The sequence below is a fragment of the Panthera onca genome, chromosome D3 (genome assembly GCF_046562875.1).
Source record: "Panthera onca isolate mPanOnc1 chromosome D3, mPanOnc1 haplotype 2, whole genome shotgun sequence".
NCBI classification, from domain to species: Eukaryota; Metazoa; Chordata; class Mammalia; order Carnivora; family Felidae; genus Panthera; species Panthera onca.
Window position 1 is genome coordinate 91,008,457 of NC_138350.1, and position 24,873 is coordinate 91,033,329.

Genomic DNA, 24,873 nt, shown 5'->3' on the forward strand with positions numbered 1-24,873 from the left:
GACTTTTCTTCCTTTCAAATTCTTGGTCACTTATGTCTTTGGGCAACCTAGAATTTACCGAGAAACACTCAGTGTAGTTTAGAAAGAGAGTAGGGGACACTCAGAGACTCCAAGCGGGAAGACAGTCCTGCGGCTCGAGAAAACGGACAAGCAAAGGAAAAACGTGGAAGCATCTTGCTTTGGAAAAAAGAGAAATTGAATACACGTTAGTAGGAGCCGGAAGGGAGATGCGGAGGGAAGGGAAGGTCCTTTCGGTCAGCTGTTGGGCCGAGTGTGCGGGGGACGCCCAGAGGGACAGAGGTCCTCTTGCCCCGGCCACTGGCTGCGAGAGTGCCCGGGAGGCCACGCCTAGAAAGTCAGGGGGCAGACCAAGGAGTTGCGGGAACAAGAGTTCGTCCTTCCATCTCGTCTGTCTCCTGCTGGCAGAGAAAGTCACACGTCAATCGGCTGCGGGGGTCAGCCCATGTGACGGTCCTACACTGTGTCACCTTTTTGGCAAATTGATTAGCTTAGGAAGAGGCTCAACTATATTCCTGTAAAATGGTGCAGCAAATATCTGCGTGTAATTCAACGTAAGAGTGCATCGGACCGAGGCAGCCACTTCGTGGGACCCCCCTACCCCTGCGGGCCTCGCCCTCCCCCTCGCTCCCCTCCTCCTTACTGGTCTTTCTTCCCTCTTCCCTTTCTCTTTCTTTCTCTTAAAATTTATCCATTTGTTTATATGATGCTTAATTATGCACCAAGTAGAGGCGGGCTCTGTGCTAGAGAATCAGGATGTGTTTCCAGGATGGACATGACTCCCGGCCTGTAGGTTAGTGGCTTTTCTTCTATTTTATCCCGAAAATTACAACTTTTGTCAAGTAAGAACTCTACCTACCATGACTACTGAGTGGAGTCTGTGGGTTTGGTTAGACTCTACCAACGGCCATTCTAGGCTGGCACAGACACAGATTTCACTGGTACCTGGAAGGTGGGCAAGCTGGCCGTTGGAAATCTTCACTGACACTTTGTTCTTAGTATTCAAAAGCCTAAAATTCCTCAAAAAGGCTTTTCCTGGATGGCTTGATATCTACGCTGTGGCTGTTACCACACCATAGTCAAACCCCACATCTCGTGGCTCAGTTAGGCTGTTCTGAGTGTGTAACCGAAGGCAGCGTCGTGTTTCCTCAACAAGGCGTCAACCCCGGGGGGGCAGGGGTGGCCATGGAGGGTCCTCTGGCCGCGGGGCCTCCCTCGGCCAGCGCTGCACGGACTCGTCTCCCATCCCCTGTGCTCCCATCCCTCCAGCACGGAGCCGCACCCTCCCGGGGAGGGGCTCAGGTCCAGCGTGGCAAGGGGGCAGCGGCCCAGCGCTGGGTTCCCCTCGGGAGAAGCAGGTGGCCCCCCGGTGGCCGGGCCAGCGGGCTTGAAGGGGAAGAAAGGGGACCGTCGGGCAAAGGAACGGAGCCCAGCGCAGGAGCTGGGAGGCTGTGAGAGCAGGAAGGAGAGGCAGCCGCGTGGACATGCGCGTGTCACCTACCCAGCTAAATCTGCTGAGGGACAGTCCTCGCCCCTGTGTGACAAGAGAGAGAAACAGACACTGTGATCAAGGCAGGAAAAAGTAAAGTCTTTTGACAAACCAGAAACACCGATCGGGATCGTGCTGAGGGGGTGAATCAGTTTTAGGACACTTGCCGCTTCCCTGGGGGTCGGGGGGGCGGCCGGGGGAGGGTCTGGGACCAGGTGGAGGGGGAGCGCGCTGGGGACCAGCAGCACCGAGTGACCGGCGGCCCCCGGGGCCTGTTCCGGCCGGGACCACGTGGTGAACATTCCGGGGTGAAGCTGTGAGTCCGGCCCTCTTCTGGGTACGTTTAGGGATTCCGGGGAAGGCCTACGCACCGTGATAATTAACGACAACACGCGGAGGTCTTACCTTTCCTTGCGACGGAGGAGGTGTGCGCGGCGTCACCTACAAAGACACGCAGACCGGTGAGCGGGGCGGGAGCCTCCCTCCCTCCCGTGTCCCCACCTTCCTGCTCCCGGGGACCTCCTGTCTGCTGGGGGCCCCCGGGGTCTAACAAGTCACCCGCTGGCTGCCTGCCCACCCCGCCCCTTCCTGTCCTAGTTCGATGTCAGGGAACGGGAACGGGAGCGGCTCGGCAGGCAGGAACCAGCCCTCCCGGGGACGCCTGCTGCACGCGGGTGGAGACGGTGAGCCTCCTTCCCCACGGTCCTTTCCCGTGTGGGAGGTGAAGCGTCCCCCACCCTTCAGGGCTTCAGACGGCGCACTCTCAGGTCTGCGGCTCCTAAAACTCGCTTGCAAAACACTGTCTTACAATGCCTGCTGCAGAAACGCTCAGGGTCACAAGCGCGTGGTTTCGCTTCTGTTTTCAAACCTGAATTTGTCAGGGGCCCCTGGCCGGCTCAGTCGGCAGAACGTGCCACACGGATCCCTGTGGGTTCGAGCCCCGCGTCGGGCTCTGCGGACGCATGGGTGATGTCGTGTTCCCCCCAAACCCTGACGGCCACTCATCTTTTTATCTCTTTGGTCTTGCTGTCCCCATGGTTTGGCAAAGCCTGTGTCTTTAAACTAAGCATCACACAGCACTGTAGTCTTAAAAGCAGTGAGTTCTGTGCTAGAACACAAAATTCCAGTGAGTGGCAGAGACGGTCTGTCCCTCGTGATGAGGCCCAACTCTCACGGCCGGCCTCACCCCGAGGAGGAGGGAGGCATCGCTGGGGATATAGTCACGTCCCTTGTGGGTTAGCGCCCAGGGGCCTCTGGGGACATACTCAGAGCCCCTGGAGGGTGCGGTGGCCAGCCCTCCCTGCCCCCTGTGGCTGGCACTTACGATGTTCTTGAAGAAGTGCACTACGGGGTTCTCGTCTTGGGGCCGGCCGTGCTGAGACTTCTGGGGCAGGGAGCCGTAGTGGGCGGTTCTCGCCGCGTGATGTCCATCCTGAAAGAGAGAGTATGGTGACCTCAGGCCGGGTTCCGCCTGTCGGGCTCCCTGGAAAGCTGCCTCTCTTCTCCTCTGGGCATCTAGATTCTGTTAAAAATTTTTTTAAACATTTTTTATTTTATGTTTTGAGAGAAAAAGAGACACAGAGAGAGAGAGAGAGAGAGAGCAGGAGACGGGCAGAGAGAGAGGGAGACACAGAATCCAAAGCAGGCTCCAGGCTCCAAGCCGTCGGCACAGAGCCCGACGCGGGGCTCAAACCAACGAATGCGAGATCATGACCTGAGCCGAAGTCGGACGCTCAACCGACTGAGCCCCCCAGGCGCCCCTAGATTCTGTTTAGACCAGGACCTCACACTGGGGAGTGGCTGACCCGGCAGGGGACACTCCCGGGGCATCAGGGGACCAGGAGCATCCCGGGTGTCAGGCTGCAATGTTCTGGGCTGCGTCTCCATCACCGAGTCAGGGTCTGGCTCCCCAGACGTCACATACACACCGCACAGGGGGGCGGAGTCCACCCACGATGGACACGGGGCGAGCCGGCGTCCATTCCCCAAGCTGCTGGCGTGGGTAAAGGAGAATACTCTGGAATTTTGGATCAGACCGCCACTAACAGCAGAAGACCAGCCTGTCTCGGCTCCGGGGTGGCTGCATCGCGTGAACTAGCGTCTGTTCCCCGTCAGCGTGTCAGGTCACAGGGTCCCTGGGCCTCCGCCCCGTTTGGGACGGTCACGTCTGGAGCAGAGGGAAGGGCCGTGGGGAGTGACGCCCAGGGCTTCCCCACTCGGCGAGTGCTGCAGGGACGACACCGGACGGGGGCACCGACAGGGTAGGGGGAGACGGGGGTCCGCCGAGCAGCAGCTTCCAGTGACCCCACGGGCCGAGTGTTGGCCGCGTGTGGCCACCAGCAGGAGACACGGGCTCGTCCCGGCAGCGTCAGCAACCCGGGGCTTTCCTCCCGCTCGCCCGGGGACAGAACAGGGCGCAGAAGGCCCAAGGAGTCGGCGCCAGACTGCCCTACACCCGCGACGGGGATTTCCGTTAAAGCAAGTCAGACAGATGCGCTGGCGTCACTGGGGGCGCCACCCCCGTCGCTCTGTGCCTGTTGCACGAGATGGCGCTTTCTTAGGAGACACGTGTCACCAGGACGGCTGCAGCTGGCTTCTGCAGAATGCGATGCCTTTGAGGGGCCTCCCGTAAGCGGCGCCAGCTGCACCCCCGACCGGGGTGGCTGGAGTGACAGGTGCCCTGTCCCCAGACGCCCCCTTCCCTGCCTCAGAGCACCGGGCCTGCAACCCCGCGGTCGCCCTGGCCTCCGGGAACAAGTCCTGTACGTCTCCCTTTCACATCTCGTGAGTCCCTTCCCCTCCCCCGCTACTGACATTAAAACAAGAGCCGTGAGCTCCTCCTCTGACTCCTCCCTTGGCAGCCCAGACACACCTGTGAACCCTTCCCTCCACTCCCACCTCTGCTCTCCCTCCACTCCCACCTCTGCTCTCCCTCCACTCCCACCCCCTGCTCTCCCTCCACTCCCACCCCCGCTCTCCCTCCACTCCCACCCCCTGCTCTCCCTCCACTCCCACCCCCGCTCTCCCTCCACTCCCACCCCCTGCTCTCCCTCCACTCCCACCCCTGCTCTCCCTCCACTCCCACCCCCTGCTCTCCCTCCACTCCCACCCCCCCGCTCTCCCTCCACTCCCACCCCCCCGCTCTCCCTCCACTCCCACCCCCGCTCTCCCTCCACTCCCACCCCCTGCTCTCCCTCCACTCCCACCCCTGCTCTCCCTCCACTCCCACCCCCTGCTCTCCCTCCACTCCCACCCCCTGCTCTCCCTCCACGCCCACCCCTGCTCTGCCTCACCAAATACGGCATCTTCTCTCTGGCTGCACATCTCGCTGTGCTGTGGACAAGGTGTCCTGTGCCCTGCCGGCCTGAGCAGACTGCTTAGGTCGCTTTCCATACAGAGCCTCACACAAAGAATTGATCCTAAGTCACTAGAAGGATGGTCTGGGAATCACACGCTTGTTTTGTTACATGCCCAGTGAGGACTGACTTGACTTGGGCTCCGGGCTGTAAATTGTCAGCTGCACAAGTAATCTGAGGTAGTCACACAATTACGACTACATTGATATATTTTTAGTGGCCTGGTACTAAAATGACAGTTAGCGAGTCATATTTCTATATACTAAGCAAAGAACAGTTAAAGAGGAAAATTTGAAAACACTACCACGTGTAATAGCATCAAAGAAACAAAAAGTTATGTACGAATCTAGAAAAGCAAGTATAGGATCCCTCTGCTCAACACCAGGAAAGGCTGGAGGAAGAAAGCAAAGGAGGCTTGGGTGAGCAGAGAGATGTACCATATTCATGGATGGGAAGACTCAACGTGGTCAAGATGTCAATTCTCCCCAGGTTGCTCCACAGATTTAATGCGCTTCCAGTCAAAGTCCCAGCGGGGTTTTCTTTAGATGTAGACAAACTGTTTCTATAACTATACAGAAATGCAAAGGAACCAAAAAAGCCAAAAAAATTGCGGAAGAGAAGAATAAAGTTCGAGGAGGCACATCACTTGATTTTAAGATTTCTATACAGTAATAGTAATCAAGGGAGTGTGGTTTTAGAGGAGAGAGAGACACATAGATCGGTGGAACACACTGCATCCAGAAATAGCCCCCCCCCACCCGCCGCCAAATATGATCAGTTGATTTTTGAGAAAGGTGCAAGACCATTCAACGGAGAAAAGACTGTCTTTTCAACAAAATGTTATTGGGGCAACAGCTTCTCCATACCCCCCAAGTGAACCTCAATCCCAAATCACACCTATAAAAAAGTTAACTCAAAATGGATTCTAGATCTTTATCTATAATGTCAACCTATAAAATTTTAGAAGAAAACATAGTTCTTAGACCCAACATGCAAAGAACGGCCCATAAAAAACGCTGACAAACCGGACTTGATCAACATTTAGAACTGTTGTTTTGCAAAAGACACCATTAAGAGAATGAAAAGTCATGCTACAGGCTGGAGAAAACACTGGCAAACCGCACATCTGACAAAGGACTTGAAAGCAGAACATACCAGCGTATGTTAACTCAGTGGTTAAAAAAAATAACCCAGCTAAAAACGGTGGACAAAATATGGAATTGACACTGCAGGAACCAGGATGGGTGGGGGCCGATAAGCATGTGAAAAGATCCCCAACATCATTAGCCATTAGGAAAATGCAAATCAAAGCCATGGGGCGATACGGCCACACACGTATTACAACGGGGAAAATTAAAAGTACTCACAACACTAAGTGTTGGAGGGGATACGGAACAACAAACGGTCTTGCATTGCTGGCAAGATTGCAAAAAAGGCGCGGTCACTCAGTAAAACCATTTGGCAGTTTCTTATAAAGTTAACCATCTACTTCCCCTATGATCCTGCTTTGAGTGGTAGAAGGAAAAAAAAATATTTTTGGAAGTGATTTTTTTTCCTAGTATGGGTCACCATTTTTGAGGGGAAAAAGTGATTTAAGTCTTAACTGCAAACTTACGTTCATGAGAAAACGCGTCCACAAATGTTTCTTCGCAGCTCAATTCATAATCCCTAAATCTGCAAACAACCCAAATGTTCATCAGTGGGAGAAAGGACAAACAAAATGGCGCATCCATCCAGGGGAACGCCACTCCCGCCATAAAAGAGAACAAACTTTGGATGCCTGCGACAGCTCAGAGGTATCGCCACGGCGCAGCGCTGAGCAAAAGACGCCGTTCTAGAAAAGATTTCCTTCCGTGCGATCTCGTTTATGTGACATTCTTCTAACGATCAAACCACAGCGAGGTGAGCAGGGCGGCACGTGGCAGGAGCCGGGATGGGGGAGGGGACGGGTGTGGCGTGGGTACGACGTGGACGCAGTTGGGACTGTCCTGGGGTGCTGTGGCCTCACAGCAGCTACACAAAAGCCCACCTGGCTGAAACTTCACAGAACTGGACGTGGCCGAGTGTCACTGTGGGTTAGTATCTAAACCAGAGGAGACCCGTCTAGCGGGTCGCCCCTCCTTGCTGGGCGCCTGGTCCCAGAGTCTGGCCTTCCCTCCACATGCAGCATCTCATTTCCAGGCCCGAGCTCTTGCTCCCACGGCCGCCCTTGCCGCAAAAGCCTTCACCTTCCACACGTGTCTGTCTCCTGAGCAACGCGGTCCCTTGAGGCTGCAAGACCTCACGTGCCGTCGGACTGTTCTTTCTCCGTCGGCATCTTACCCCTTCAGCTGGATCTCAGCTTTGCGGCCTCGGCGGGGAGCACGCCGCGGGGGTCGGGGAGGCCCTGGCACCAAGGCCTGTGTGATTCGAGCAAGCCGCGACGTGCGCTGGGGCTTTGATTTGCTCACATGAGAAGCCAGACGCACTGGAGGGTCTTCCTCCTAGAATATTACCACCGGGCCCGTGAAGAGCTGCCACGGAAGGAAAATCATTCTCTAGGGAGGTTTATACCTCAGGGCGTTTCCTAAGACGCTAGACCTCGTGTTTAACCTCCTTATTTTTGGATCACTAACTAAAGAGCTTCTGCGGTGAGCACAGGAAGAAACGCTGCGAAACACACCCTGGTTGTCATGGTGATGATGCCCTCGCGCAGCGGTGGGGGTGGGGGTGCCAGCTATATCTGAGCCACCCGTTACATATGTCTCTAGTTGTGGTCAAATGTACGTGAAATTTACCGCCTTTGCCAGTGTTGAGGGCACAGTGCAGTGGCGTTAAGTAAATTTACACTGTTGTGCAACTGTGACACCACCACCTGCAGAAGCTTCTATTGCCCAAGCTGAGACCCCGTGCTCATTACACACTAAGTCCCCTCCCCAGCCCCTGGCACTCGCCCTCTACTCTCTGTCACCACGAACATGACTGTTCTCGGTATCTCATCCGATTTGCCCTGCTACATCTGGCTTCCTTCACTCAACATCGCGCCCTCAAGGCTCACCCACGTTGTCGCTAGGGTCAAATTTCTTTCCGAGACTTTCAAGGCCGGATAACGCTCTATCGCACGGACACGCCGCATTTAGTTTATCCGTTCACCCGTTGACCGGCACTTGGGTTGCTCCCACCTTTTGGCCGCTGGTCCAACCAGATCTGGCGAGGCTGATGTGGTCTGGCCACATTTCCGTGGCCTCCGACACCTGGCAGAAGGGACGCCCAGACCCCGACTCCCCCCACCTCCACGGCGGGAAGAGCAGCTGCCTGGCAGGGCGTCTGAGCGCGAGTAGGGCGCGCACCGTGACGAAGGCCTGTGGGCTCTGCTGGGACGAGGGGCCCACCCGCGGCTGGAGGGCTGTCTGGGCTACGAGGCCGAGGCCCTCGAAGCCCTGCCCCGGCCCTGCTCAGGTCGTGGTCAGAGCACGGCACCTTTGTCCATAGAGCAGCGGGAGCCCCTGGGAGCCCTGCGGAGTCACTTGAAAGATAGCGGGGTTTGGTTACTCATCATATTTGAGTCTGTGGGGAGCCTTAGCCCTCACCGTGAACAAGGGGACCTGTTTGCCAGGACAGGACGGACGGGGATGATGCTAGGTCTGCAGGAAAGACGGGCAGCTCCCCGGGGCACGAGGGTGACCTGTTGGCCCCACGGTCCAGCTGGGGCCAGGCCGGGCAAGGGCGTGAAGGGCGGGGGCCAGGCGGCGGCCGCCGAGCGTCCCCTGTGGAAACCCTCTGAGTCTCGGGCCAGTGACTTGTCCCGGTTTCCTCCTTCAGTCCCACTGGCCCACTGGGCCGGGGCTCCGTAACAGGGGAACGGTTTTTGTCATTTAGTTTTTAAGACACACAGTAATTCTCTGATGAAGAACTTTTGTGTTCTCTAAGGTTGAAAAGAAAAGGAGGCAAAACTGTTAACATTTTCCAGTTATTTCTCAAGACTGCTGTGCCCTCGCCCGCCTCTACCCCGTCCCGGGAGCTCGTTCCGTAGGAGGTTAGCGGGCAAAGGAGGGCGTTCGAAGGTGGGGCACGGGCCGTGGGTGAGGGGCAGGGCAGCGGCTCCCCGTCGGCTGAGAGCCGAGACGCGGAGACGGAGGCCCTGGGAGCCCCACCCCACATCCACAGGTCGACACCCAAGGCTAGGCCGTCTCCACACGGTATCCCCGAGGCATGTGCCGCTGGACATTTTGGACAAGTGAAATTCGAAAAAAAGAATCTACTGAAAGCATTTCGGCTAACGGGTAAAATAACGCACATTCATATAAAGAAGTCAAAATTTGAAAGGTTGTAGAAGAAATTCTACCACTTAAGGATGACCCTCGTTTCTCAGTTTGGTGAAACTATGTTCAGACCTGGCTTAACGCGCCTAAACAGAGCCACGTGTAGGTGCCCTGAAACGCGGTCTCAGGATGCACGGGTGCTACTGTGTTCCTTTTTTTTTTTTTTTTTGGCATCATGACCAATAACACAGCAACTCCTTGATGGCAAATAACGTCATGCTGAGAAGTTTTAAACACCATGGGAGGGAAGCCAGGGGACAAAGAGCAACCATTTCATAAATTTTGCGGGTAAACTGCTTTTTCCATTAACCTCTGTCATCCTGTTGCTTTTGAAAAACAAACAGGATTTTCCCCCCACTTGGGATAATGTCCATCACCAGCAGGGGGAGCTCATGTACTGGCTTCCAGGCCCCTTCCGCGTTCCGTCCAGACCTCGGGAAGGGATTTTTAACTGTTTTCCAATTAGCCAGGGAGCTGGGAGTTCTTAAACTGACAAGTAATAACAGGAGATTAGTTTCCACCTGACACATCTGAAGATCAATGCACATCAGGTGGGGTGAAGATTCGTTCCTTTGAATACAGCGCCCGGCTCCCGAAAACACGGAGAAGACATTAGTCTACACCACGTTTGCATTTGGATTTGATTAGAGACAAACTGATGGGAGTCATTCCCTCTCAGAAGAAAATGGTGTATCTTGAAAAAAATTAGTATCACCGTGCCTGGGGTTTTGTGGTTAGGGAAAAAAAGTTCTGGTTCTTTCTTTCTTTTCTGAGAGAGGAATTTAAAGTCGAGGGAGTCAGCCATCAGCATGTCAAGGAAGGGAATCATGGTGAATCCGTGTGTCCCGGCGGTCTGTGTGCTCAGCGCTCACGGGGCCCGGGCCCCGAGATGCGCCTGCGTGTCCCCTGTTGCACCAGGCACAGCCCAGGGAGACTCGGGTCCCCCCCTCTCACGGGCCGGGCTGGGCCTCTCACGGCTGGCCTTTCTCTTCTGGACGGGGGGTGTTGCGTGAGTGCAAAGGCGGAGCCGAGACAGTAGTGACAAATCACTAGATGCACGCGCACAAATGAAGACAGCTGGAAGATCACCCACGTGTAGACCAAGGGCTTTGATTAGCCACGGGGTCGCTGAGGAGCCCGTGTGAGGATCTGTTCTTGCCGGTGTTTTACAGCCCAAACTTCACATTCTGGTGCGTCCAGCCCCCCGTCCCTGACGGTCAAGAGTGTTCACGACCATGCGACGACTCGGGATATGTTACAATATTAGACCGTCTTTCAAAAATCACTAAGTGTGGCCCGGCTCCCTGCGGATCACGCGCGTCGACTAACACTACATTCGGTCCCTCCGCCGTTTACTCTGTCGCGCGCTAGTTCGGGGGACGCTGGCCCTTGGAACCCAGCGCGGACCTGGCAGTGCGTGTGGCAGGTATCAGCTCCGTCCTTCCTACATGACGGGCAAGAAATGAGCTCGCTGCTCCTCACAGCGGGCTCTCTCCCCTCAAGCCCCGGTTGGTGCCGAGACCTCCGACGTGCTCCCGGTCTGGCCCGTCAGCCGGCTCGCTGGTGTTCAGCAAACATCGGAGCCTGTGAAGAGAAGCCCGGAGCCGACGGAGACCCCTTGCAGCGGCCTCACTCTGTGCTACGGCCCCTGACGTCCGGCGACGGTAACGGCAGGGACGCTTTTCTTGCTGGCACTTTCCCCATTACGTAAGTCACGCAAGTTCCAAGAGTTTCTCCATGTGTCCCCCAAAGGATTCAATTTAAAAAGGGAATTAAGAGAGCGATTGTACTCGCTTTCAAATATGGGGCGTATGATTCTTACGTTCACCCTCGCTGTTTCTGGACCAAAAATGTTGCACGGCACCCTCTGAACCAGCCACTCCATTTAACAGGTGTGACGACTGGTACCCGAGTGGAAAAGGCGCGTGCCGGCCCGTCTCTAACTTGGGAGTCTGGGGCCCGTGCCTGTGGGGTCGACGTGGGACAGAGGCTGATGCTCCCGACCTAACACTCCTCACGGGCTAGCCGGATGCCCCAAGGGAAAGGTAAGAAAGAAGAATAAATTTTTAAAACCTGGAGGTTTATTCGGTTTATTTTTGTTTAAGTTAGGAGACTTACCTTACGACAAGCTGTGAAGGTACGATGGGCTAGAAACAGAAATGTTCTCGTGTATAAGGAAAAATTAATGCGTGTTGACGGAGACAGTTAGAGGTGTCAGCTAATGCCCAGAGCACTGGGGACCCGTGCCCTCCGCTCTTCCCTCCAAAATTGGTTCCTGCTTGTTTTGGCAACCGTGATGGCTGGGGACAAGGAGAGCAAGTCTGGTTAATGAAGCGGGATGTCTCTGCTTCGTTGTTGGTATAAAGGCTGCGGTTCTATGCACCGAAAGCTAGAAGCCAGTTCGCTCCCACTGTCCATGGGAAGTTATGGCTCCACGCGAATGACGGTCTCATCCGCGTCATTCTGTTTTGTTCCTGTCACTGAAACCAGCCCACCGACCAGCCGTCCAACAGACAAACATATCTTGGATACTTACTCGTGTAGCGGACAGGGTCGACAACACGGAGCGCTGCCCATACCCACGGCGTGGCAGGGAGGACACTTACCGTTTAGAGGGTTTCCCCAGACATCTTGAGAGGGCGGGAGTCAAGGAATGTGCCCTTTGCTTTCTACCCCCAGAGAAATCTTTGCTTCTGTGGCGGTCTCGGAAAACTCAGATCCGGGGAGCCGCGTGGTTAGTCCCTTTCCCCTTTGGAGCCACGGACTGTAATGGTGTCATTATTGTCCTGAGTGGCCTACACCTGAGCACGACTTGGAATCAACACAACGGTTTTCTCTTGTGAAAGTGGTCATGAGTCCTCATACGCTCTTGCATACGATGTACTTCATACTTACAAGCCGTGAACAGAGTTTACTATGAAACCTGGATACTTTTCCGCCCCTTCTCTCTTACTTCATGCTTCTTCCACGGCGTGTACAAACCCTTTACGTCCACAAACAATCTTGCTTAAATGGTTTATCCTCCTGGAGGACTTCCTGAAAGACTCTGTGCCTGAACAGCCTCCTCTTTCTATCCAAGACTCCTCCGTATACCTGCCCGGCCACACCTATTTCCTACCGTAAAACTGGCCTGTCCGGCCCCCCCACCCCCGTCCTGTCGACCTCGGGGAGGTAAGGACAGTGGCATCTTCCTGTCCCCACCATGGCCACTGGCCCAGGTGTCGACCCAGGTGCCACTGAGGTAAGTGGTATCAAATCCAGCGTGTGCACCAAGGGGCACAAGTTTGGGGACAAAATGACAGGTCCGACCAAGAGGTGTTCAAGGCGTCACCTTCGTCCCTTTCAGAGCGGGTCCCGGTGTGTGGGGCGGAATCCCCAGGGGCGTTGCTCTGATCCACACATCCCAGACTCCCACGGCCCCCGGGTGTTCCCAGAAACCACCGATGGACACGAGGTTCTCCTACAGCCCGTTGGGCCTCGCTCACTAGTTCTGTTCACGTACGTTTTCCAGAGGAAGCAATGATGCTATTTTGTCCAGACTTCTGCCGTGCCTCGGGAGACAGGGTTAGTTTTTGTTTCCGTTTCCGTTGTTGGCAAAGTCAAGGCATTTTAGATTTTGTAAACTGGAGAGACTTCTTTTCCGTCCGGATGATATGTGCAAGGTGCCCTGTGCAAGTTTAAGAATATGTTTGCTCCTGGATTGCCGACTCGAGTGAGTTTAATTAAAGCTGCGGCTTCTTCCTTTGGCGAGAGAGAGAGAGCTGTGCAGTGGCAGCGGATGTCTTTTCTCTATTTCGGGAGGACTTTACAGGCAGACCTTTGATCCAGATGGAAATTCTAGGTTACCTGGCGATTGTCCTGAAGCGGCCTTCTCTGTGGACACTGGCAAGTCAGAGCGCCGGCCGGTGCGGGCTGCTGGCAGTAGAGTGGTGTGGGGGTTTGTGCTGTTCCTGGCATTCGGGAGGGACTGTTGCTTTGTCCCCTGATCGGAGGGACCAGCTCCAAGGTCAGCAGAGAATGAAGCTGTGGGAAACTACCCCCCGCCCGCCTCCCCTGCGGGGACGGTTCTCCCTCCCTTGGCCGGTGGTGCGGGACCGAGGCCAGAACCAGGATCTCCGGGAAATGAACTGAAATGCGAGCCTGAGGCCGTCACCCTGGGTGGAGAGACGCGGCCAGCCTAGTGTCGCAGCCCGCAGTGCCCGGTGCTCAACCCCCTCATCCTGGGAAGTGGGTGCCTTGGAGGGGAGAGCGATGGAGGTGGACCAGGGGTGCCCGTTGGGGCGGGAAGCGGTTCCCAAGTTGGGGAGAAATGGTGGAGAGTTTGCCGCCCTCCTGGGCTCTGTCTCCCATCAGCGAGCTGGTGCACCCGGCGCCTCGCGGGCGTTTTAGTGAGGAGTCCGCGTGGGAGCGCGTCTGCAAGGACCAGCGTGTCGTCTCCACCTTGTCACAGGCAGCCCCCCCCCCCCCCCCCCCGCCCACTTGCTGCAGGAAACCGGCGACGGCTCATAGAGGAAGGAACCGGTGGTCTTCCCTGCAGGAAAGCTCCGTGCCGCACAGCTGGGGCAGCGGGCGCTGACCAGAGCCGGAGTCGTGCTCAGCTCCTGTCTCTGACGCTTCCCTGCTGGCTCCTCCAAAGCGGTGGGAGGCAGGGTCGGAGGTCGGCCCGCACCGCTCTGACTTCTGCCCCTTGCAGACACACATGCTTAATGACCTCAGTGTGTCCAGCGTGCACGGTAGAGTCTTCCTGGCAGGAGCATCAGGCTAGCTTCCCGGGGGACAGAAGCCAAAACAATTTCCCTGGACGTCTTTCCTGGGCTTGGAACCCAGTTGTTTTCGTGCGCAGGTTGTGCACAAGCATGTTCGGAGCTGCGGGGTCTGGACAGTCTTCTTCGGAAGGAAAAGGCAAGTTGCAAGACGCTTTCCGGCAAGTTAGGGCCGTGGGTCCCCAAGGCGGCTTCGGTGGGCAGAACGGACCGCCGGCCCCCTCTGGGGCGAGGACATCCAGGTGGCCTGCGTGCCCCCCCCCGCTCCAGGGGCTTGGTGGGCTCCCGGTCTCCACGGTTAGACCTCCAGCGCCCGCCCAAGGTGCAGCCGTCGAAATCATTCGACTCTGTCCGAGCCGTCTGTCCGGCGACGATGAAGAAATCGGACTCAGGAAACGCCAAGGAGGAGCACGAGGGAATCTCTGGAGGCCTCCCCGTGTGCGTGACGAGGGTTCTGTTCCTAACAAGCCTAGCGCACAGGAAGTCATGCCCTGATGGCTGCCGCCTCAGCAAGACTGGAGTCACCACGTGCGGCTACAGGCGTCCCCGAACACCGCCACACCGTCGTCCTCAAAGGAACATGCGCGATCTGTCATCTGACACTCTTATTTTCTGGTCGAGAAACTGGGGTCTGAGGGCAGAAACCGGTGAGCCCGAGGCCAGAGCCGGTGAGCGGCAGAGGGGGGCCTGCGGCTGCCGGGGCCACCGCGCGTCCCTCCCGGGCAGCTCAGGCCTCGCGCGGCCGAGGGGCAGGGCTCCCGGGCTGGGGCGGCACGTCTGCCCCTACTATTTCGCTCCGTTAGCACGGGATCCGCACGGTGTGGGCAGCACTCGTGGCTGCTTTCGCTGTTGTTGATGCTTTAAGGTGAGGACGGGAGCATGGTGGTCAAATCAGAGCCACTGCCCGTGTGTCTGATTCGTGCTCGGCTCTTTTCTGCAGTGTGAAGTCTTTGGTCCCTTAAACCTGTTGCGCGTGGTGGCCACCCCTCACCCTCTCCGGCCCCGGCGAGGCCCGAGGGAACGGGAGCTGGAGAGCAAGCAGGAGTGTGGGCCGTCCCCTTGCCGCCCCTCGCTCGTCCCCGGGGCCCACGTGGCGGCCACACGCGGGGCGCTGGCTGCGGGACCAGGTGTCCCGCGTAAGGCTCGGCACACCCACAGCACCCTCCGGCTCTGGGCGTCTCCCGCCCCTCTTTTGTCCACAGGCCCTTGCCTCACGCAGTGATGCCAAGACGGGGACCCTGTGCAGGACCCTGTGTGGCCGGCTGTGCAGAGCGGGACCCCCAGGAGAACAGGATTTGCTGTTCTCCTCCACCGGTGTGCTCCCTGCTCCTCTCTTGGAATTCTTGCCTTTCTGACCTGCTTTGGGTTCCCGAATACGATGCCCTCCTCATCAGCTTGTAGCCCCCCCTCCTCGCCTGCCGTGGTCACGCTCCTCCCTGGAAAAGTGGAGCTCTGTATTCCTAGAACAGATGTCGAGTCTCCTGGAATCCAAGAACTCCTGGTGGGGAGTTGGCTCTCGAAGGCCAGGGGCAGCGCTGGGACCGATCTGCCCTTGGATGGGTTACCTCTGATTTCATGGCGGTTTTCCTAGGCTTTCCTATCTTTCTTGGTGTATTTGCAGAGAGGCAGAGAGATCGACCACGACAGAGAGAGAGAGAGAAGGAAGAGTATTCTGGAAGGTAGGAAGGCAGTGCTCATTGACCCCGTTGGAGTTTCCAAACCACAGGGGCGGGAAGGCACTCTTGGTTCTGAGAGCTGAGAGTCAGCTGTTCATATTGTGGTTTCATCCAGCGGCCTTCCTTCCCTCCGCAAGCCTGTTTCAAGTGCTCTTGGTCACAGATGCTCAGACAAGTGCATTTTGAAACCGTTTAGTGCCGCCCTTGCGATCTTTCCCCACGGCGGGTGCCGTCAGACCTCCAGTAAACACACCCACCTTCTTGAAAGAGTAAGGGATCCCAAGCTGCTGGGGGCAGACGTTCCAAGTAATGGGAAGTTCTTGCTCAGAGAGAAGACCCCAGCTGGAGAAGAGCACGGCCCTGCCGCCTGCTGAGGCCCTCTCTGCGGAAAGGGGGTTCTGGGGGGCGGGTTCCGAGGTCCTCAGACCAGGCCGCCCCACCTTCCGTGTGCACCTGAAGCACCTCCTGAAAAGCATTTCGCGTCCTGAGCACCCACCGCGTGGATCACGGACGCAACGGCCCTTGGAACTCAGCCCGTGAGGGGCCTTCGGGGTCAGCGAGGACTTTGTCGAGCCCACGGGCTGGGTCCGTGCGGCGAATTTGCCCTTGGTTTCGGCTCAGGCTCTGTCTTGGAATTCCCGTCACTTAACAGGCGTGTGAAAACGTACACAGTCGGCCGGTACTTTCCGTGTTTTAACAGCCTTCTCGTGTACGTCCTCCAAAGCCAATCCCAATCCTACTTGGACCGGAACGGGGTCTCCGTGACCGAACAAAGGATAAAGGCAGAGGAGGACCCATTGCCAGGAGCCTGCAGTGCGTCCCGTGTGCCTTACGACGTGTCCGCGTGGTCCCGCAAAGGTGCTGTTGGGCAGAATGTTTATTTCTTTCAGGTCAGGTTTTTTTGACGGATGCACAGAAGTCAGTCTGGGGTGAGGACATGGAGGAGAGGGGTGTTGTTTTTTCTCTGCCAAGCAGTTCTTTAAAAGAGGAAAATCAACATTCCGTTGAAAGTGTCTTGACATGACCTCAGGAGCACAGCCCTGTGTTCCTCGACTTTGCATCTGGGCGTTTCCGGCGAAGTCTCGGCCTCTCCGTGGATCCGTCTGCTTCCGGTGGCAACTGTCTCCTCAGCGGAGGAGAGAACGAGGCAGGGAGGTGCCGGGTGGCGGCAGGGTGAAGGGAGCAAGCCAGCCCCGCCTGGGGCTTCTAACTCCGCTGTGGGGCTCACTGCTGTCCCGTCACACACGCTGCTGTGGCTTTGGCACTCCGGTGGCTTTGCCGGGTGTCTGGGACCACGCACCTTCCGGGTAGGGTGTTTGCTTTGACCGAGGCGCCGCTGAGAGAGGCCTTTCCAAAGCGAGTGGAGCAGGAGCCGAGATGCCGGCCGCCGTGTGGACGCTCGCGGGTGGGGACTCTCCACACGCACGTGGGGACAGCAGGCTCACCGTCCTGTCCATCGTCTCCGGGCCTCGCTTCCCCACCTTCTGCATTCTCCCAGGTGAAAAACTCAGACATCCGGGTCCGGCGCCCGCTGGAGGCCTGTGGCCGCCAGCTTGTGTGTGGGCCGCCCCACGAGCAAGGAGCAGTGTTACTCCCGCCCGACCTAGGGCCTCCTCTTTCCCGTTGCCCCCCCTGCCAGCCAGACGGGCCCGGGGGCTCTAGACGCCGCAAGCAGTAGAGGACAGGCAGTGGCTTGTCCTTCGTCCCAGCGCAGGCTCAGCCGAGTCCGGGCGGGGACAGCGACCCGCCACCCGACTTCCCAAGGGCACGCGTCACGTGACAACCCAACTAGCGAGGGCTCCACGCGTGTTAGGCGCTGGTTTCCAAGGGCGGGTCGACCCTGGCACGCCGAGGCCCCCGTGGCCTTGTGGGCTTGTCCGCTGCCCCGGCCCCGCGGCCGGCCCTGCCCCGGGCACCTGCGCGGGACCCCTCTTGCGGATTCAAAGGCCCCTGGAAGGGTTTTCTGCCACCACGCCTTTCCTTTGCCTGCTTCCCCTCAGGGGCTGCCCCACTCGCTTTGGCAAAAGCGACTTCCCCACGCATTCACGACCTGCTGCGGCCCGGACGTGGCCCGCGCTGACCGAGGACGGGGAGGGCCTGGCAGGGTCGGCGCGTCTTACCTGGTACATGTTGCACAGCCCGGGCTGGCTGCGGGCATGAGAGGGCACAGGGCTCCTTCTCTGCTTGAGCCAGGGCACCTGCCGGGGGACACAGAGTGGCCGTTGAGTCCACGAGGCACCAGCGGCAAAGCCCCCAAGTCCTCCAGCAAACGTCCCCTCCTGACCGGGCTCGGCAAGCCCCCGCGCGGTGAGGAGGGTTAGTGGGGGATGGAGGTCAGAGGGAGACGGTGTGAGGATGATGGGTGCTGGCCGCCAAGGGCGCGGGGCGGGAGGAGACGGCAGGGAGAGAAAGGAGCGAGAGGAGAGATTCAGGGGCGAGGCTGGGGCTCCGGCCCAGTCACGTGAGCAAGGTTCCTTAGCGCTGGTCGCGGCGGGCCCAGCCCCGTAAGGTTTCGCGCGGAGGCAGCGCGTTCCAGGCGGTGTGATGCGCTAACGGGCTTTCCCGGCCTGCGTGGGGCGGGTGCCCGTAGAGGCTTCTTCCCCGTAGAGCAGCTGTGGCCGCTTCCGTGCGGGACGTACGGTCGAGACCACGCCCGCCCCTCGGGGGACACAGGGCGCCGGGAAGTAGTTCCGCGAGGAACACGGTGGCCGGAGTCAGGCGGGGCGACGGTGCGGGGTCACGCTCTCTGACACGTCTCCTGCTGCCGCCGAGACCGAGGAGCTTAATATTAACGTAACGTTCCTGGACTCTGAGCGCCATCGCTGTAAATCATCCTCAGTAGCGTTTGCCTCTAGTGTCGCGTTCTCCCTGCTCTATTTGCTCCAGGGCAGTACCTGCGTGTCATGCGATTTTGAGCGGTGTGGTTGACAGTATTACAGGACCCAGGTAAATGGCCTGCAGAGAGGTCCTCTTGTCTGCGCGTCGCAGAATGGTATGTGCGTGGGTGAGAGAGGGAGACACACAGAGAGAGGCTGGTAGACAGACAGAGAGAGACAGAGACAGAGAGACAGAGAATCTGGTAGAGACAGAGACAGAGAGACTGACAGAGGCTTCAGAGAGAGGGACAGAGAGGGAGAGAGGGAGGGAGGGAAGGAGCCTTACAGTGGTCAAGAGACAAAATCAACGTAATAGGTTTCAAAAGATGTCTCAGGTTGGCCACAGATTAAATGAATGTTTTAAAAACAGGTTACCAGCTGGTTATGTGTGGAAATGAACAGTGGTTATGACACACAAGAAGGTTAGGACGCTCTAGAAGTATTATTGCAAAGTGAGCACACGGGGTTTCCAGAGGCAACTCTGGGGCGAGTCTGGGCTCAGCTCTACGTCCCACAACTGATCCTCCCCGGCGAGAGGGGATCTTTCTGTTCCGGCAAGAAGCCCTGGTGAGTTTAGTTCAGGGTCCTGAGCACTTAAGAGGAAGGCGACTGAATATTTGGGTTCAAGTACATCTGGGAGGGTACGCCTGGGGTGGCTTCTGCCTTGATGAGGCCGGGTTGTCCCCACAGGGCGTGACGTGCCTCAGAGGGTGGCAGAAAGGCAAGTCTGTTACGCCCTTGGCCAAAAGGCAAAGAAGAATTCTCTAGTTTGTTTCCCCCGTTTAGGACAACGTCCCTTCTTAAGGAGGGGCTCAGCTCCTCGAGCCGTGTCAGGTGGCTGGGGGGTCTGTGTCAGCTGCCTCCGTGGGCTGCTGGCCATGCAGCTCGGGGTGGGGAGGCTGGGGGGCGGGACCTGCCTGGCTTGCGGGAGACACACCCCCCCTACCCCGCACCTGCAGGAGGGGAACGAGGCTTCCTCCCCCCTCTGCAGGCGGTGCTCGGCCTGCTTCTTCTGCACAGGTGCGGGCAGGGGCGCAGCCCACGGGCCTTCGACGACGGCAAGAAGGGCCCCCGAGAGGAGCCCTCGTTCCTGTGACTCTCCCTGCCCGTCAGACTTTCTTAGGAAGCAGAGGAAGGCTCCAGAGCACCTAAGGGTGTGGTGTAGACGTGTGGAGAAACGCTTACTATGTGAGCCAGAGTTTGACCAGAGATTCTCCGGTGGTTAAACGCCCTAGACGCTCCCGGGAGCTCCGGAGAGTGGGGTACGCTCCCTGAGATGTCAAGTCAAGATCTCCATCAGCCGGTCAGAAATTCCTGCCACCAAATGGCTGATGTTTTACCAAAAGGAAAATCAACAGATGCCCTGTATGGAAATGAACGTCGAAGGAGGTGAGCATCTCCCGGCAGAGGTCGTTGGAGGGGTCAGTGCGTCCAAATTAATCGCATACTTGCTTTTGTGCCTAGTTCATCCACAACCCACCTTATGCATGACCTTCACACTCGCTGACGCCCCCCAACGCCAGACTGCCCGGGTTCCTGGGACCCCCTCGGACGTACCCTCAGCGGGGCACACAGTCGCTCAGGAAATGCTGCCCTGGGGACTGTGTCCCACACACACAAAGGGGACCGGAGTCTGCTCAGTGCCCAGGTCTGCCCACCCACGTGGGACGGCACTCCCAGACACGCGCTGCACACGTCGAGCAGAACGAGAGCAGTCACGGCAGAAAGACCGGGACGCTTAGCTATCTGTCCGTGGAGAGAAAAGAGTAAACGAATGTCTGTGCAAAAGCACACGAGCGAGAAAGAGACCTGGCTGTGCACAGGTGGCAGGTGCTCGCACACTCACCTGTTGGCTGTCCCATCAGGGGACCACAACCACACCAGTGATGCATGTAGTGAGGGAGGGAGGGAACAGGAAGGAGGCAGCTTAGGAAATTCACGAGCAATTAGTACACCACCGTTGGTCTGTCAAAATGTTTAATGAATGCATAAAAAGGAAGAAATGTCTATAAAACAAAAGTTCATCGCAAAATCAAACTGGCATACAATCACCAGAAGGCAGTCAGCATCGAACCCATCAGCATAGCGTACAGACGTGTGGCTCGTACAGAGGACGCGGCAAGGCCCCCACCGTCCTAACTCAGGTCCCGCCCGCTGACACCAGTGGCCGTGGACTCGGGGGCAGGTGCCGTGCGGCCCGGAGGACCCAACACACATGTCCTACCACGTCCCTCCCGCCGCCTCTGAACGCCACACTCCCCACGAGAGTACAGAACGTATCTACACAACTGGGATATTACGCGAACAATGAGGAATTGAGCTACGGCAGAACTAAAATGTGTTAAATGAATTTAAGGGCAGCAAACAGGACGTGGTGACTAATCTACAAGACCGATGACACGCCATAGCAGTAAATGACAAACGGTCTTCATCCCGTACAACCAAAACTAGAGGCATACACATCATCCTCAGTGCTGAACAACGGAGAGCAGGTTATAAACGGAGCCTTGACAGTGAATGTCAAGATGACAGCAAGATCATCAGTGCAGGACCGACTTTCAAAAACTCTTAAAATACAGCGGTATGGAGAAATCCGCGATGGGCATATTCTGGCTGCATTCTTACTTGGGAACCGTCCAGGTGTTACGTCACCGTGTCCAGCTTAGATTTTCATCAGACCTCACCTCTTCGAGATAAAAAGGAACAAGGACAGTTTCCAAAGCTAACGGTCAGGGCCCGAGTGGCCGCAGCCCCCGTGTGGGCACGTGAGGTCTGACGGGGTGGGGACGGCAACGGGTGGGGAGGGACAGCTCTGAGAGCCGCCCTTCTCACAAAGAACACATGCATCTTAAACTTTGTCCTAAACGCCTGTCGGTTCCTCCCGGGACCCCACGTCCCAGGGCGTTGGAAAACCTGTCCTTTAAAGGCAACAACACGGTCCTTCTTTCCTCCTGCAACAAAGGAACGTGTTCCCCATGAATACACTTTTCATTTGTGGCTCTCAAAAGAATATGCCTCCTCAAGGAATTTATAATGCACTTTCCCTGAATGTCAACGCCCCGGCCATCCGAGGGTGGGTGTTGTCGGTGCATTCCGAGGATTGGGGGGGGGGGGCAGGAGTCCCACGTGGCCTCAGCGGGGGGAGGGGCACCGGAAGGGCCAGAGGCCAACAGCCTCCTTCCCAGGGGCCATGCATTCAGTCTTGCATGACTGTCCCATGAAAAACCTACTCCGGACAGAGTAATTGAGTAACTGCTTCCCCCCAAACCCACACGGTGGGGGCAGGCCGCCACTCAGGCCTGGGGGGCCCTTAGCATTCCCCGTACCTTACCCAACGACCCCGTCAGCGACAGACGGTGGAAACCTGAAATGGGCTTTTATGGATGATAATCGGGCCTTTGGATTCTCTTCTTTTCTCAAGCTTCAACCCAAAGACCTTTCAATAAAATGAGGGCTCTCCTGATTTATACACAGAGCAAAGCAAGAATAAAAACAAAACCCAAAAAGAACCCCTGGGCAGCCCAGGCCAGTAAGGACCCCAGAATCCTAGGGCCATCGTGGGGGTGTGCCTGGGTGGAGAGTGATTAAGTGTACATCTGCAGTGTGTAAAAGCAAACAGAGGCCGCAATAAAACAGGGGTGTTGAAAACACACTGCTTTCCTGCCGGTGTGCCTGGTAAGCACTCGTGTGAGTATACACACCCAAACTCCCAACTTTTTCTCTGGCATCAAAAGGCAAGGCTGTTCATTTTTAAACCTTCTTTATTCAGCATTCAGCAGTGAACAGGGCTGACACTTCAGAAACTCTGACACAATTATTTAAACATTGTTTTTTGTTTTTAAAATCCTGTGGAAATATTGTCATTTCTCTGGGTCCTTGATAATCTAGCAACCCTATTTTGCAAAGCTGAGGCCTACTTCTGAGCTGAATCTTTTCTTTGAAAGTATTAAAGAGGAGGAGAGCCTTAAAGCAATAAAGGTTGTGATCCTACATAAAGGAAGAAAAACGTGTATGCGTGCACACACACACACACACATATACATCATTCGGAAATAGAGTCACAATGGTTGATATAAATGCATTCACAATTTTATTTTCATTGAAGCCACAAGCACTGAAATGAAGTTTGTTTTATAATATATGCTATATAGCCATTTAATCTTTTCTGCACACTTCAAATACATTTTTTCCTGTTCCTTGAGTTCAGCAGAGAAGCTTATGGTTCCAGAGTGGCTGCATGCATACGGCGTGCTTAGCATCATAGCAAGGCTTCATTGGGCAGCCAGAACCTGGTGTGGTCAGACAGCTGTGCTCGAGAAAGCACCTCAGACAGAAACCAGCATTCGAAACAGATCAGGGGACCGACACTTTAGGGTGACGCGAGACTGCCCCAGAGTAAGAGCGCACGTCTCCAAACACAGACACTCAAAGAACCGAGCAGAAGACGAACTCCGTCAGCACGCAGGATGTACCAAGTGTTAGTCCCAAGAAGGCGTGACAAGAGCCACATGAGCGGCCTCGCCTCGGGGCAGGTACCAGAGACATTAGCAGCGCCCGGGGCCCCGCGTGTGCAGCGAAACTGACCGCGTGGTTCGCGTGCGACCATTTCACGAACATCAGTCGTTTTAAGAATTGTCGTTAGAGATGAGAGCAACTTTTAGAAGCTCCTTTAGAAACCGCAGGTCGGGGTCCCGGCTCCACACTTTACCCAAAAGCCTCTTGACGTTCCCAAGACCGAGTTCAGAATAAGAACAATACACAGCCAGAGCAAGACCTACGGCGTGTGAGTTCTGTGCGCCCGGCCAGTAAACCCAGGCTTCTTTGAAAACACCCTCTCCTTCCGAAATGCTCAGCTATGCGCCACCCCAAAAAGGCATGTGACGTGCTATGTGTCTGCTATGGGAAAGCCACTTGGGATGTGGCTCTTGGATGAAACATGAGCACGGATGACCCAGTGACAATCCAGTCCAGAAGCCACCGCTGGACACGGGAGTATAATGGGGGCCTTTTGTCTCGTGATACAATTCTCATCTACAGAATATTTAAATAATGAAACTTCACAGACTCTAGATTCAGGCTAATGGAATAACAGAATAATACAGTTGTGATTCATAGGCACACTCAACCCTCCCGCCCCCCCCCCCCTTGCCCCCAGAATAACTCAGACAAAAGACAAAATCTGCTCAAGGCGAATTTAAATCTCGGCTTTGTGCGAAAGTCCTCAATCGCATTATTGTTGCAAGACAACGCGAAGCTAGCAGTGCAGACTCCAAGAAAAACAAGCACGACCCAATGTCGAACCTGAAAGCGGGGGCACGGGAGGCAAAGCAGCCACGAAGCCCCCAAGCATGAGCCACCAAAGAGCCGAGAACGCGGTGCCCTTCCTGCAGTGCCCACACCAGGCCACCCTAGAGATGCCCGATTCGGAACGTTCTTGCAGCCCTGGGCCACATCCCGATGGCATCCCTTGGGAGGAGGGAAAAGAGGCTGAGTTGTGTGCCAACACGGCAGGCGGCCCCCCGGCCCCTCCCGCGGCCGGGGGGCACGTCCAGCAAGGACGGAAGGTGGAAAGCGGAGGGGCCGCACCAGCATCTCCCCTACGGCTTAGCTCACCTGCACACTTTCCTTCCTTCTCCTTGTCAACTACAGCGGACACACGTTCTGTGCACCCCTGTTACTCCTCAGAGCTCACCTTGCCTGAGCCCCGCTTGGGCACACCCCTGTCACCGCCAAAGAAGCGCCCGAGGGAGTCAAGGATGCCCGTGTCTCTGTGCCTCGGGAGGAAGCCGTGCCTGGCGTGATCCATGGCACTGGCGGATGCCAGGTACTTGGAGCCGTGCCGCTGGGAGGGTCTTTTCTGTGACGCCATCACATCGAGGCCCTCGGGAGTGGCTGTGCTGTCCTCTTGGATGGTCTGGAGCTCGTCTGACTCCGAGGGCCGGTCTTTGAAGGTGTTGTCCTCCCTCCCGGGGGCATCTCGGGAAAAGAGGCGGATCAAGTGGGGGCGGCTCCCTGGGTCAGCTGGGTTGGCGTCCTGCCAGGCATTCTTTGGGTCCGCTGTGCGCTTGGAGTCTGTCACCGCCGTGTCCTGAGAGGGGGCCCCATTGTTCTGCTCCACATCTGCCTCCCCTGCAAACAACAGTGAGATATGAATACGGGCCGTGCAAAGCGGAGCGGGGGACAATGACGCTTTCTTCCAGGGCTAGTGTCCTACCGAATCCACGGGACGCGCGAGGGGCCATCGAGCTGCACGGCAACCCCACGTCGCTCGGGCAGGACCCAACCTGGACCGAGCGAGCACCCTACCTGCCGCTCTCGGGCCCCGGGACTTGCCTCGCTGGCTCGAGATTTGGCACCCCACATAAAGAGCACCCCCGCTTCCTGCCGACGTGGC

At 56.8% G+C, this 24,873-nt stretch overlaps 1 protein-coding gene across 5 annotated transcripts in view; it reads right to left on the reverse strand.

The window, feature by feature from the left end:
• MBP (myelin basic protein) overlaps window positions 1-24,873 on the reverse strand; it is a 113,839-nt gene that overhangs the window by 8,114 nt on the left and 80,852 nt on the right. For 2 of the 5 annotated variants that reach the window (XM_078435126.2, XM_081790840.1), the window contains 5 exons: window positions 24,172-24,608; window positions 17,724-17,801; window positions 2,832-2,939; window positions 1,913-1,948; window positions 1,520-1,552 (listed from right to left, as the gene is read on the reverse strand). In XM_078435126.2, the coding sequence (XP_078291252.2) occupies window positions 1,520-1,552; window positions 1,913-1,948; window positions 2,832-2,939; window positions 17,724-17,801; window positions 24,172-24,608 (692 nt within the window). The remainder of the gene's footprint in view (window positions 1-1,519; window positions 1,553-1,912; window positions 1,949-2,831; window positions 2,940-17,723; window positions 17,802-24,171; window positions 24,609-24,873) is intronic. The other 3 variants (XM_081790842.1, XM_081790841.1, XM_081790843.1) reach the window with 3 other exon arrangements.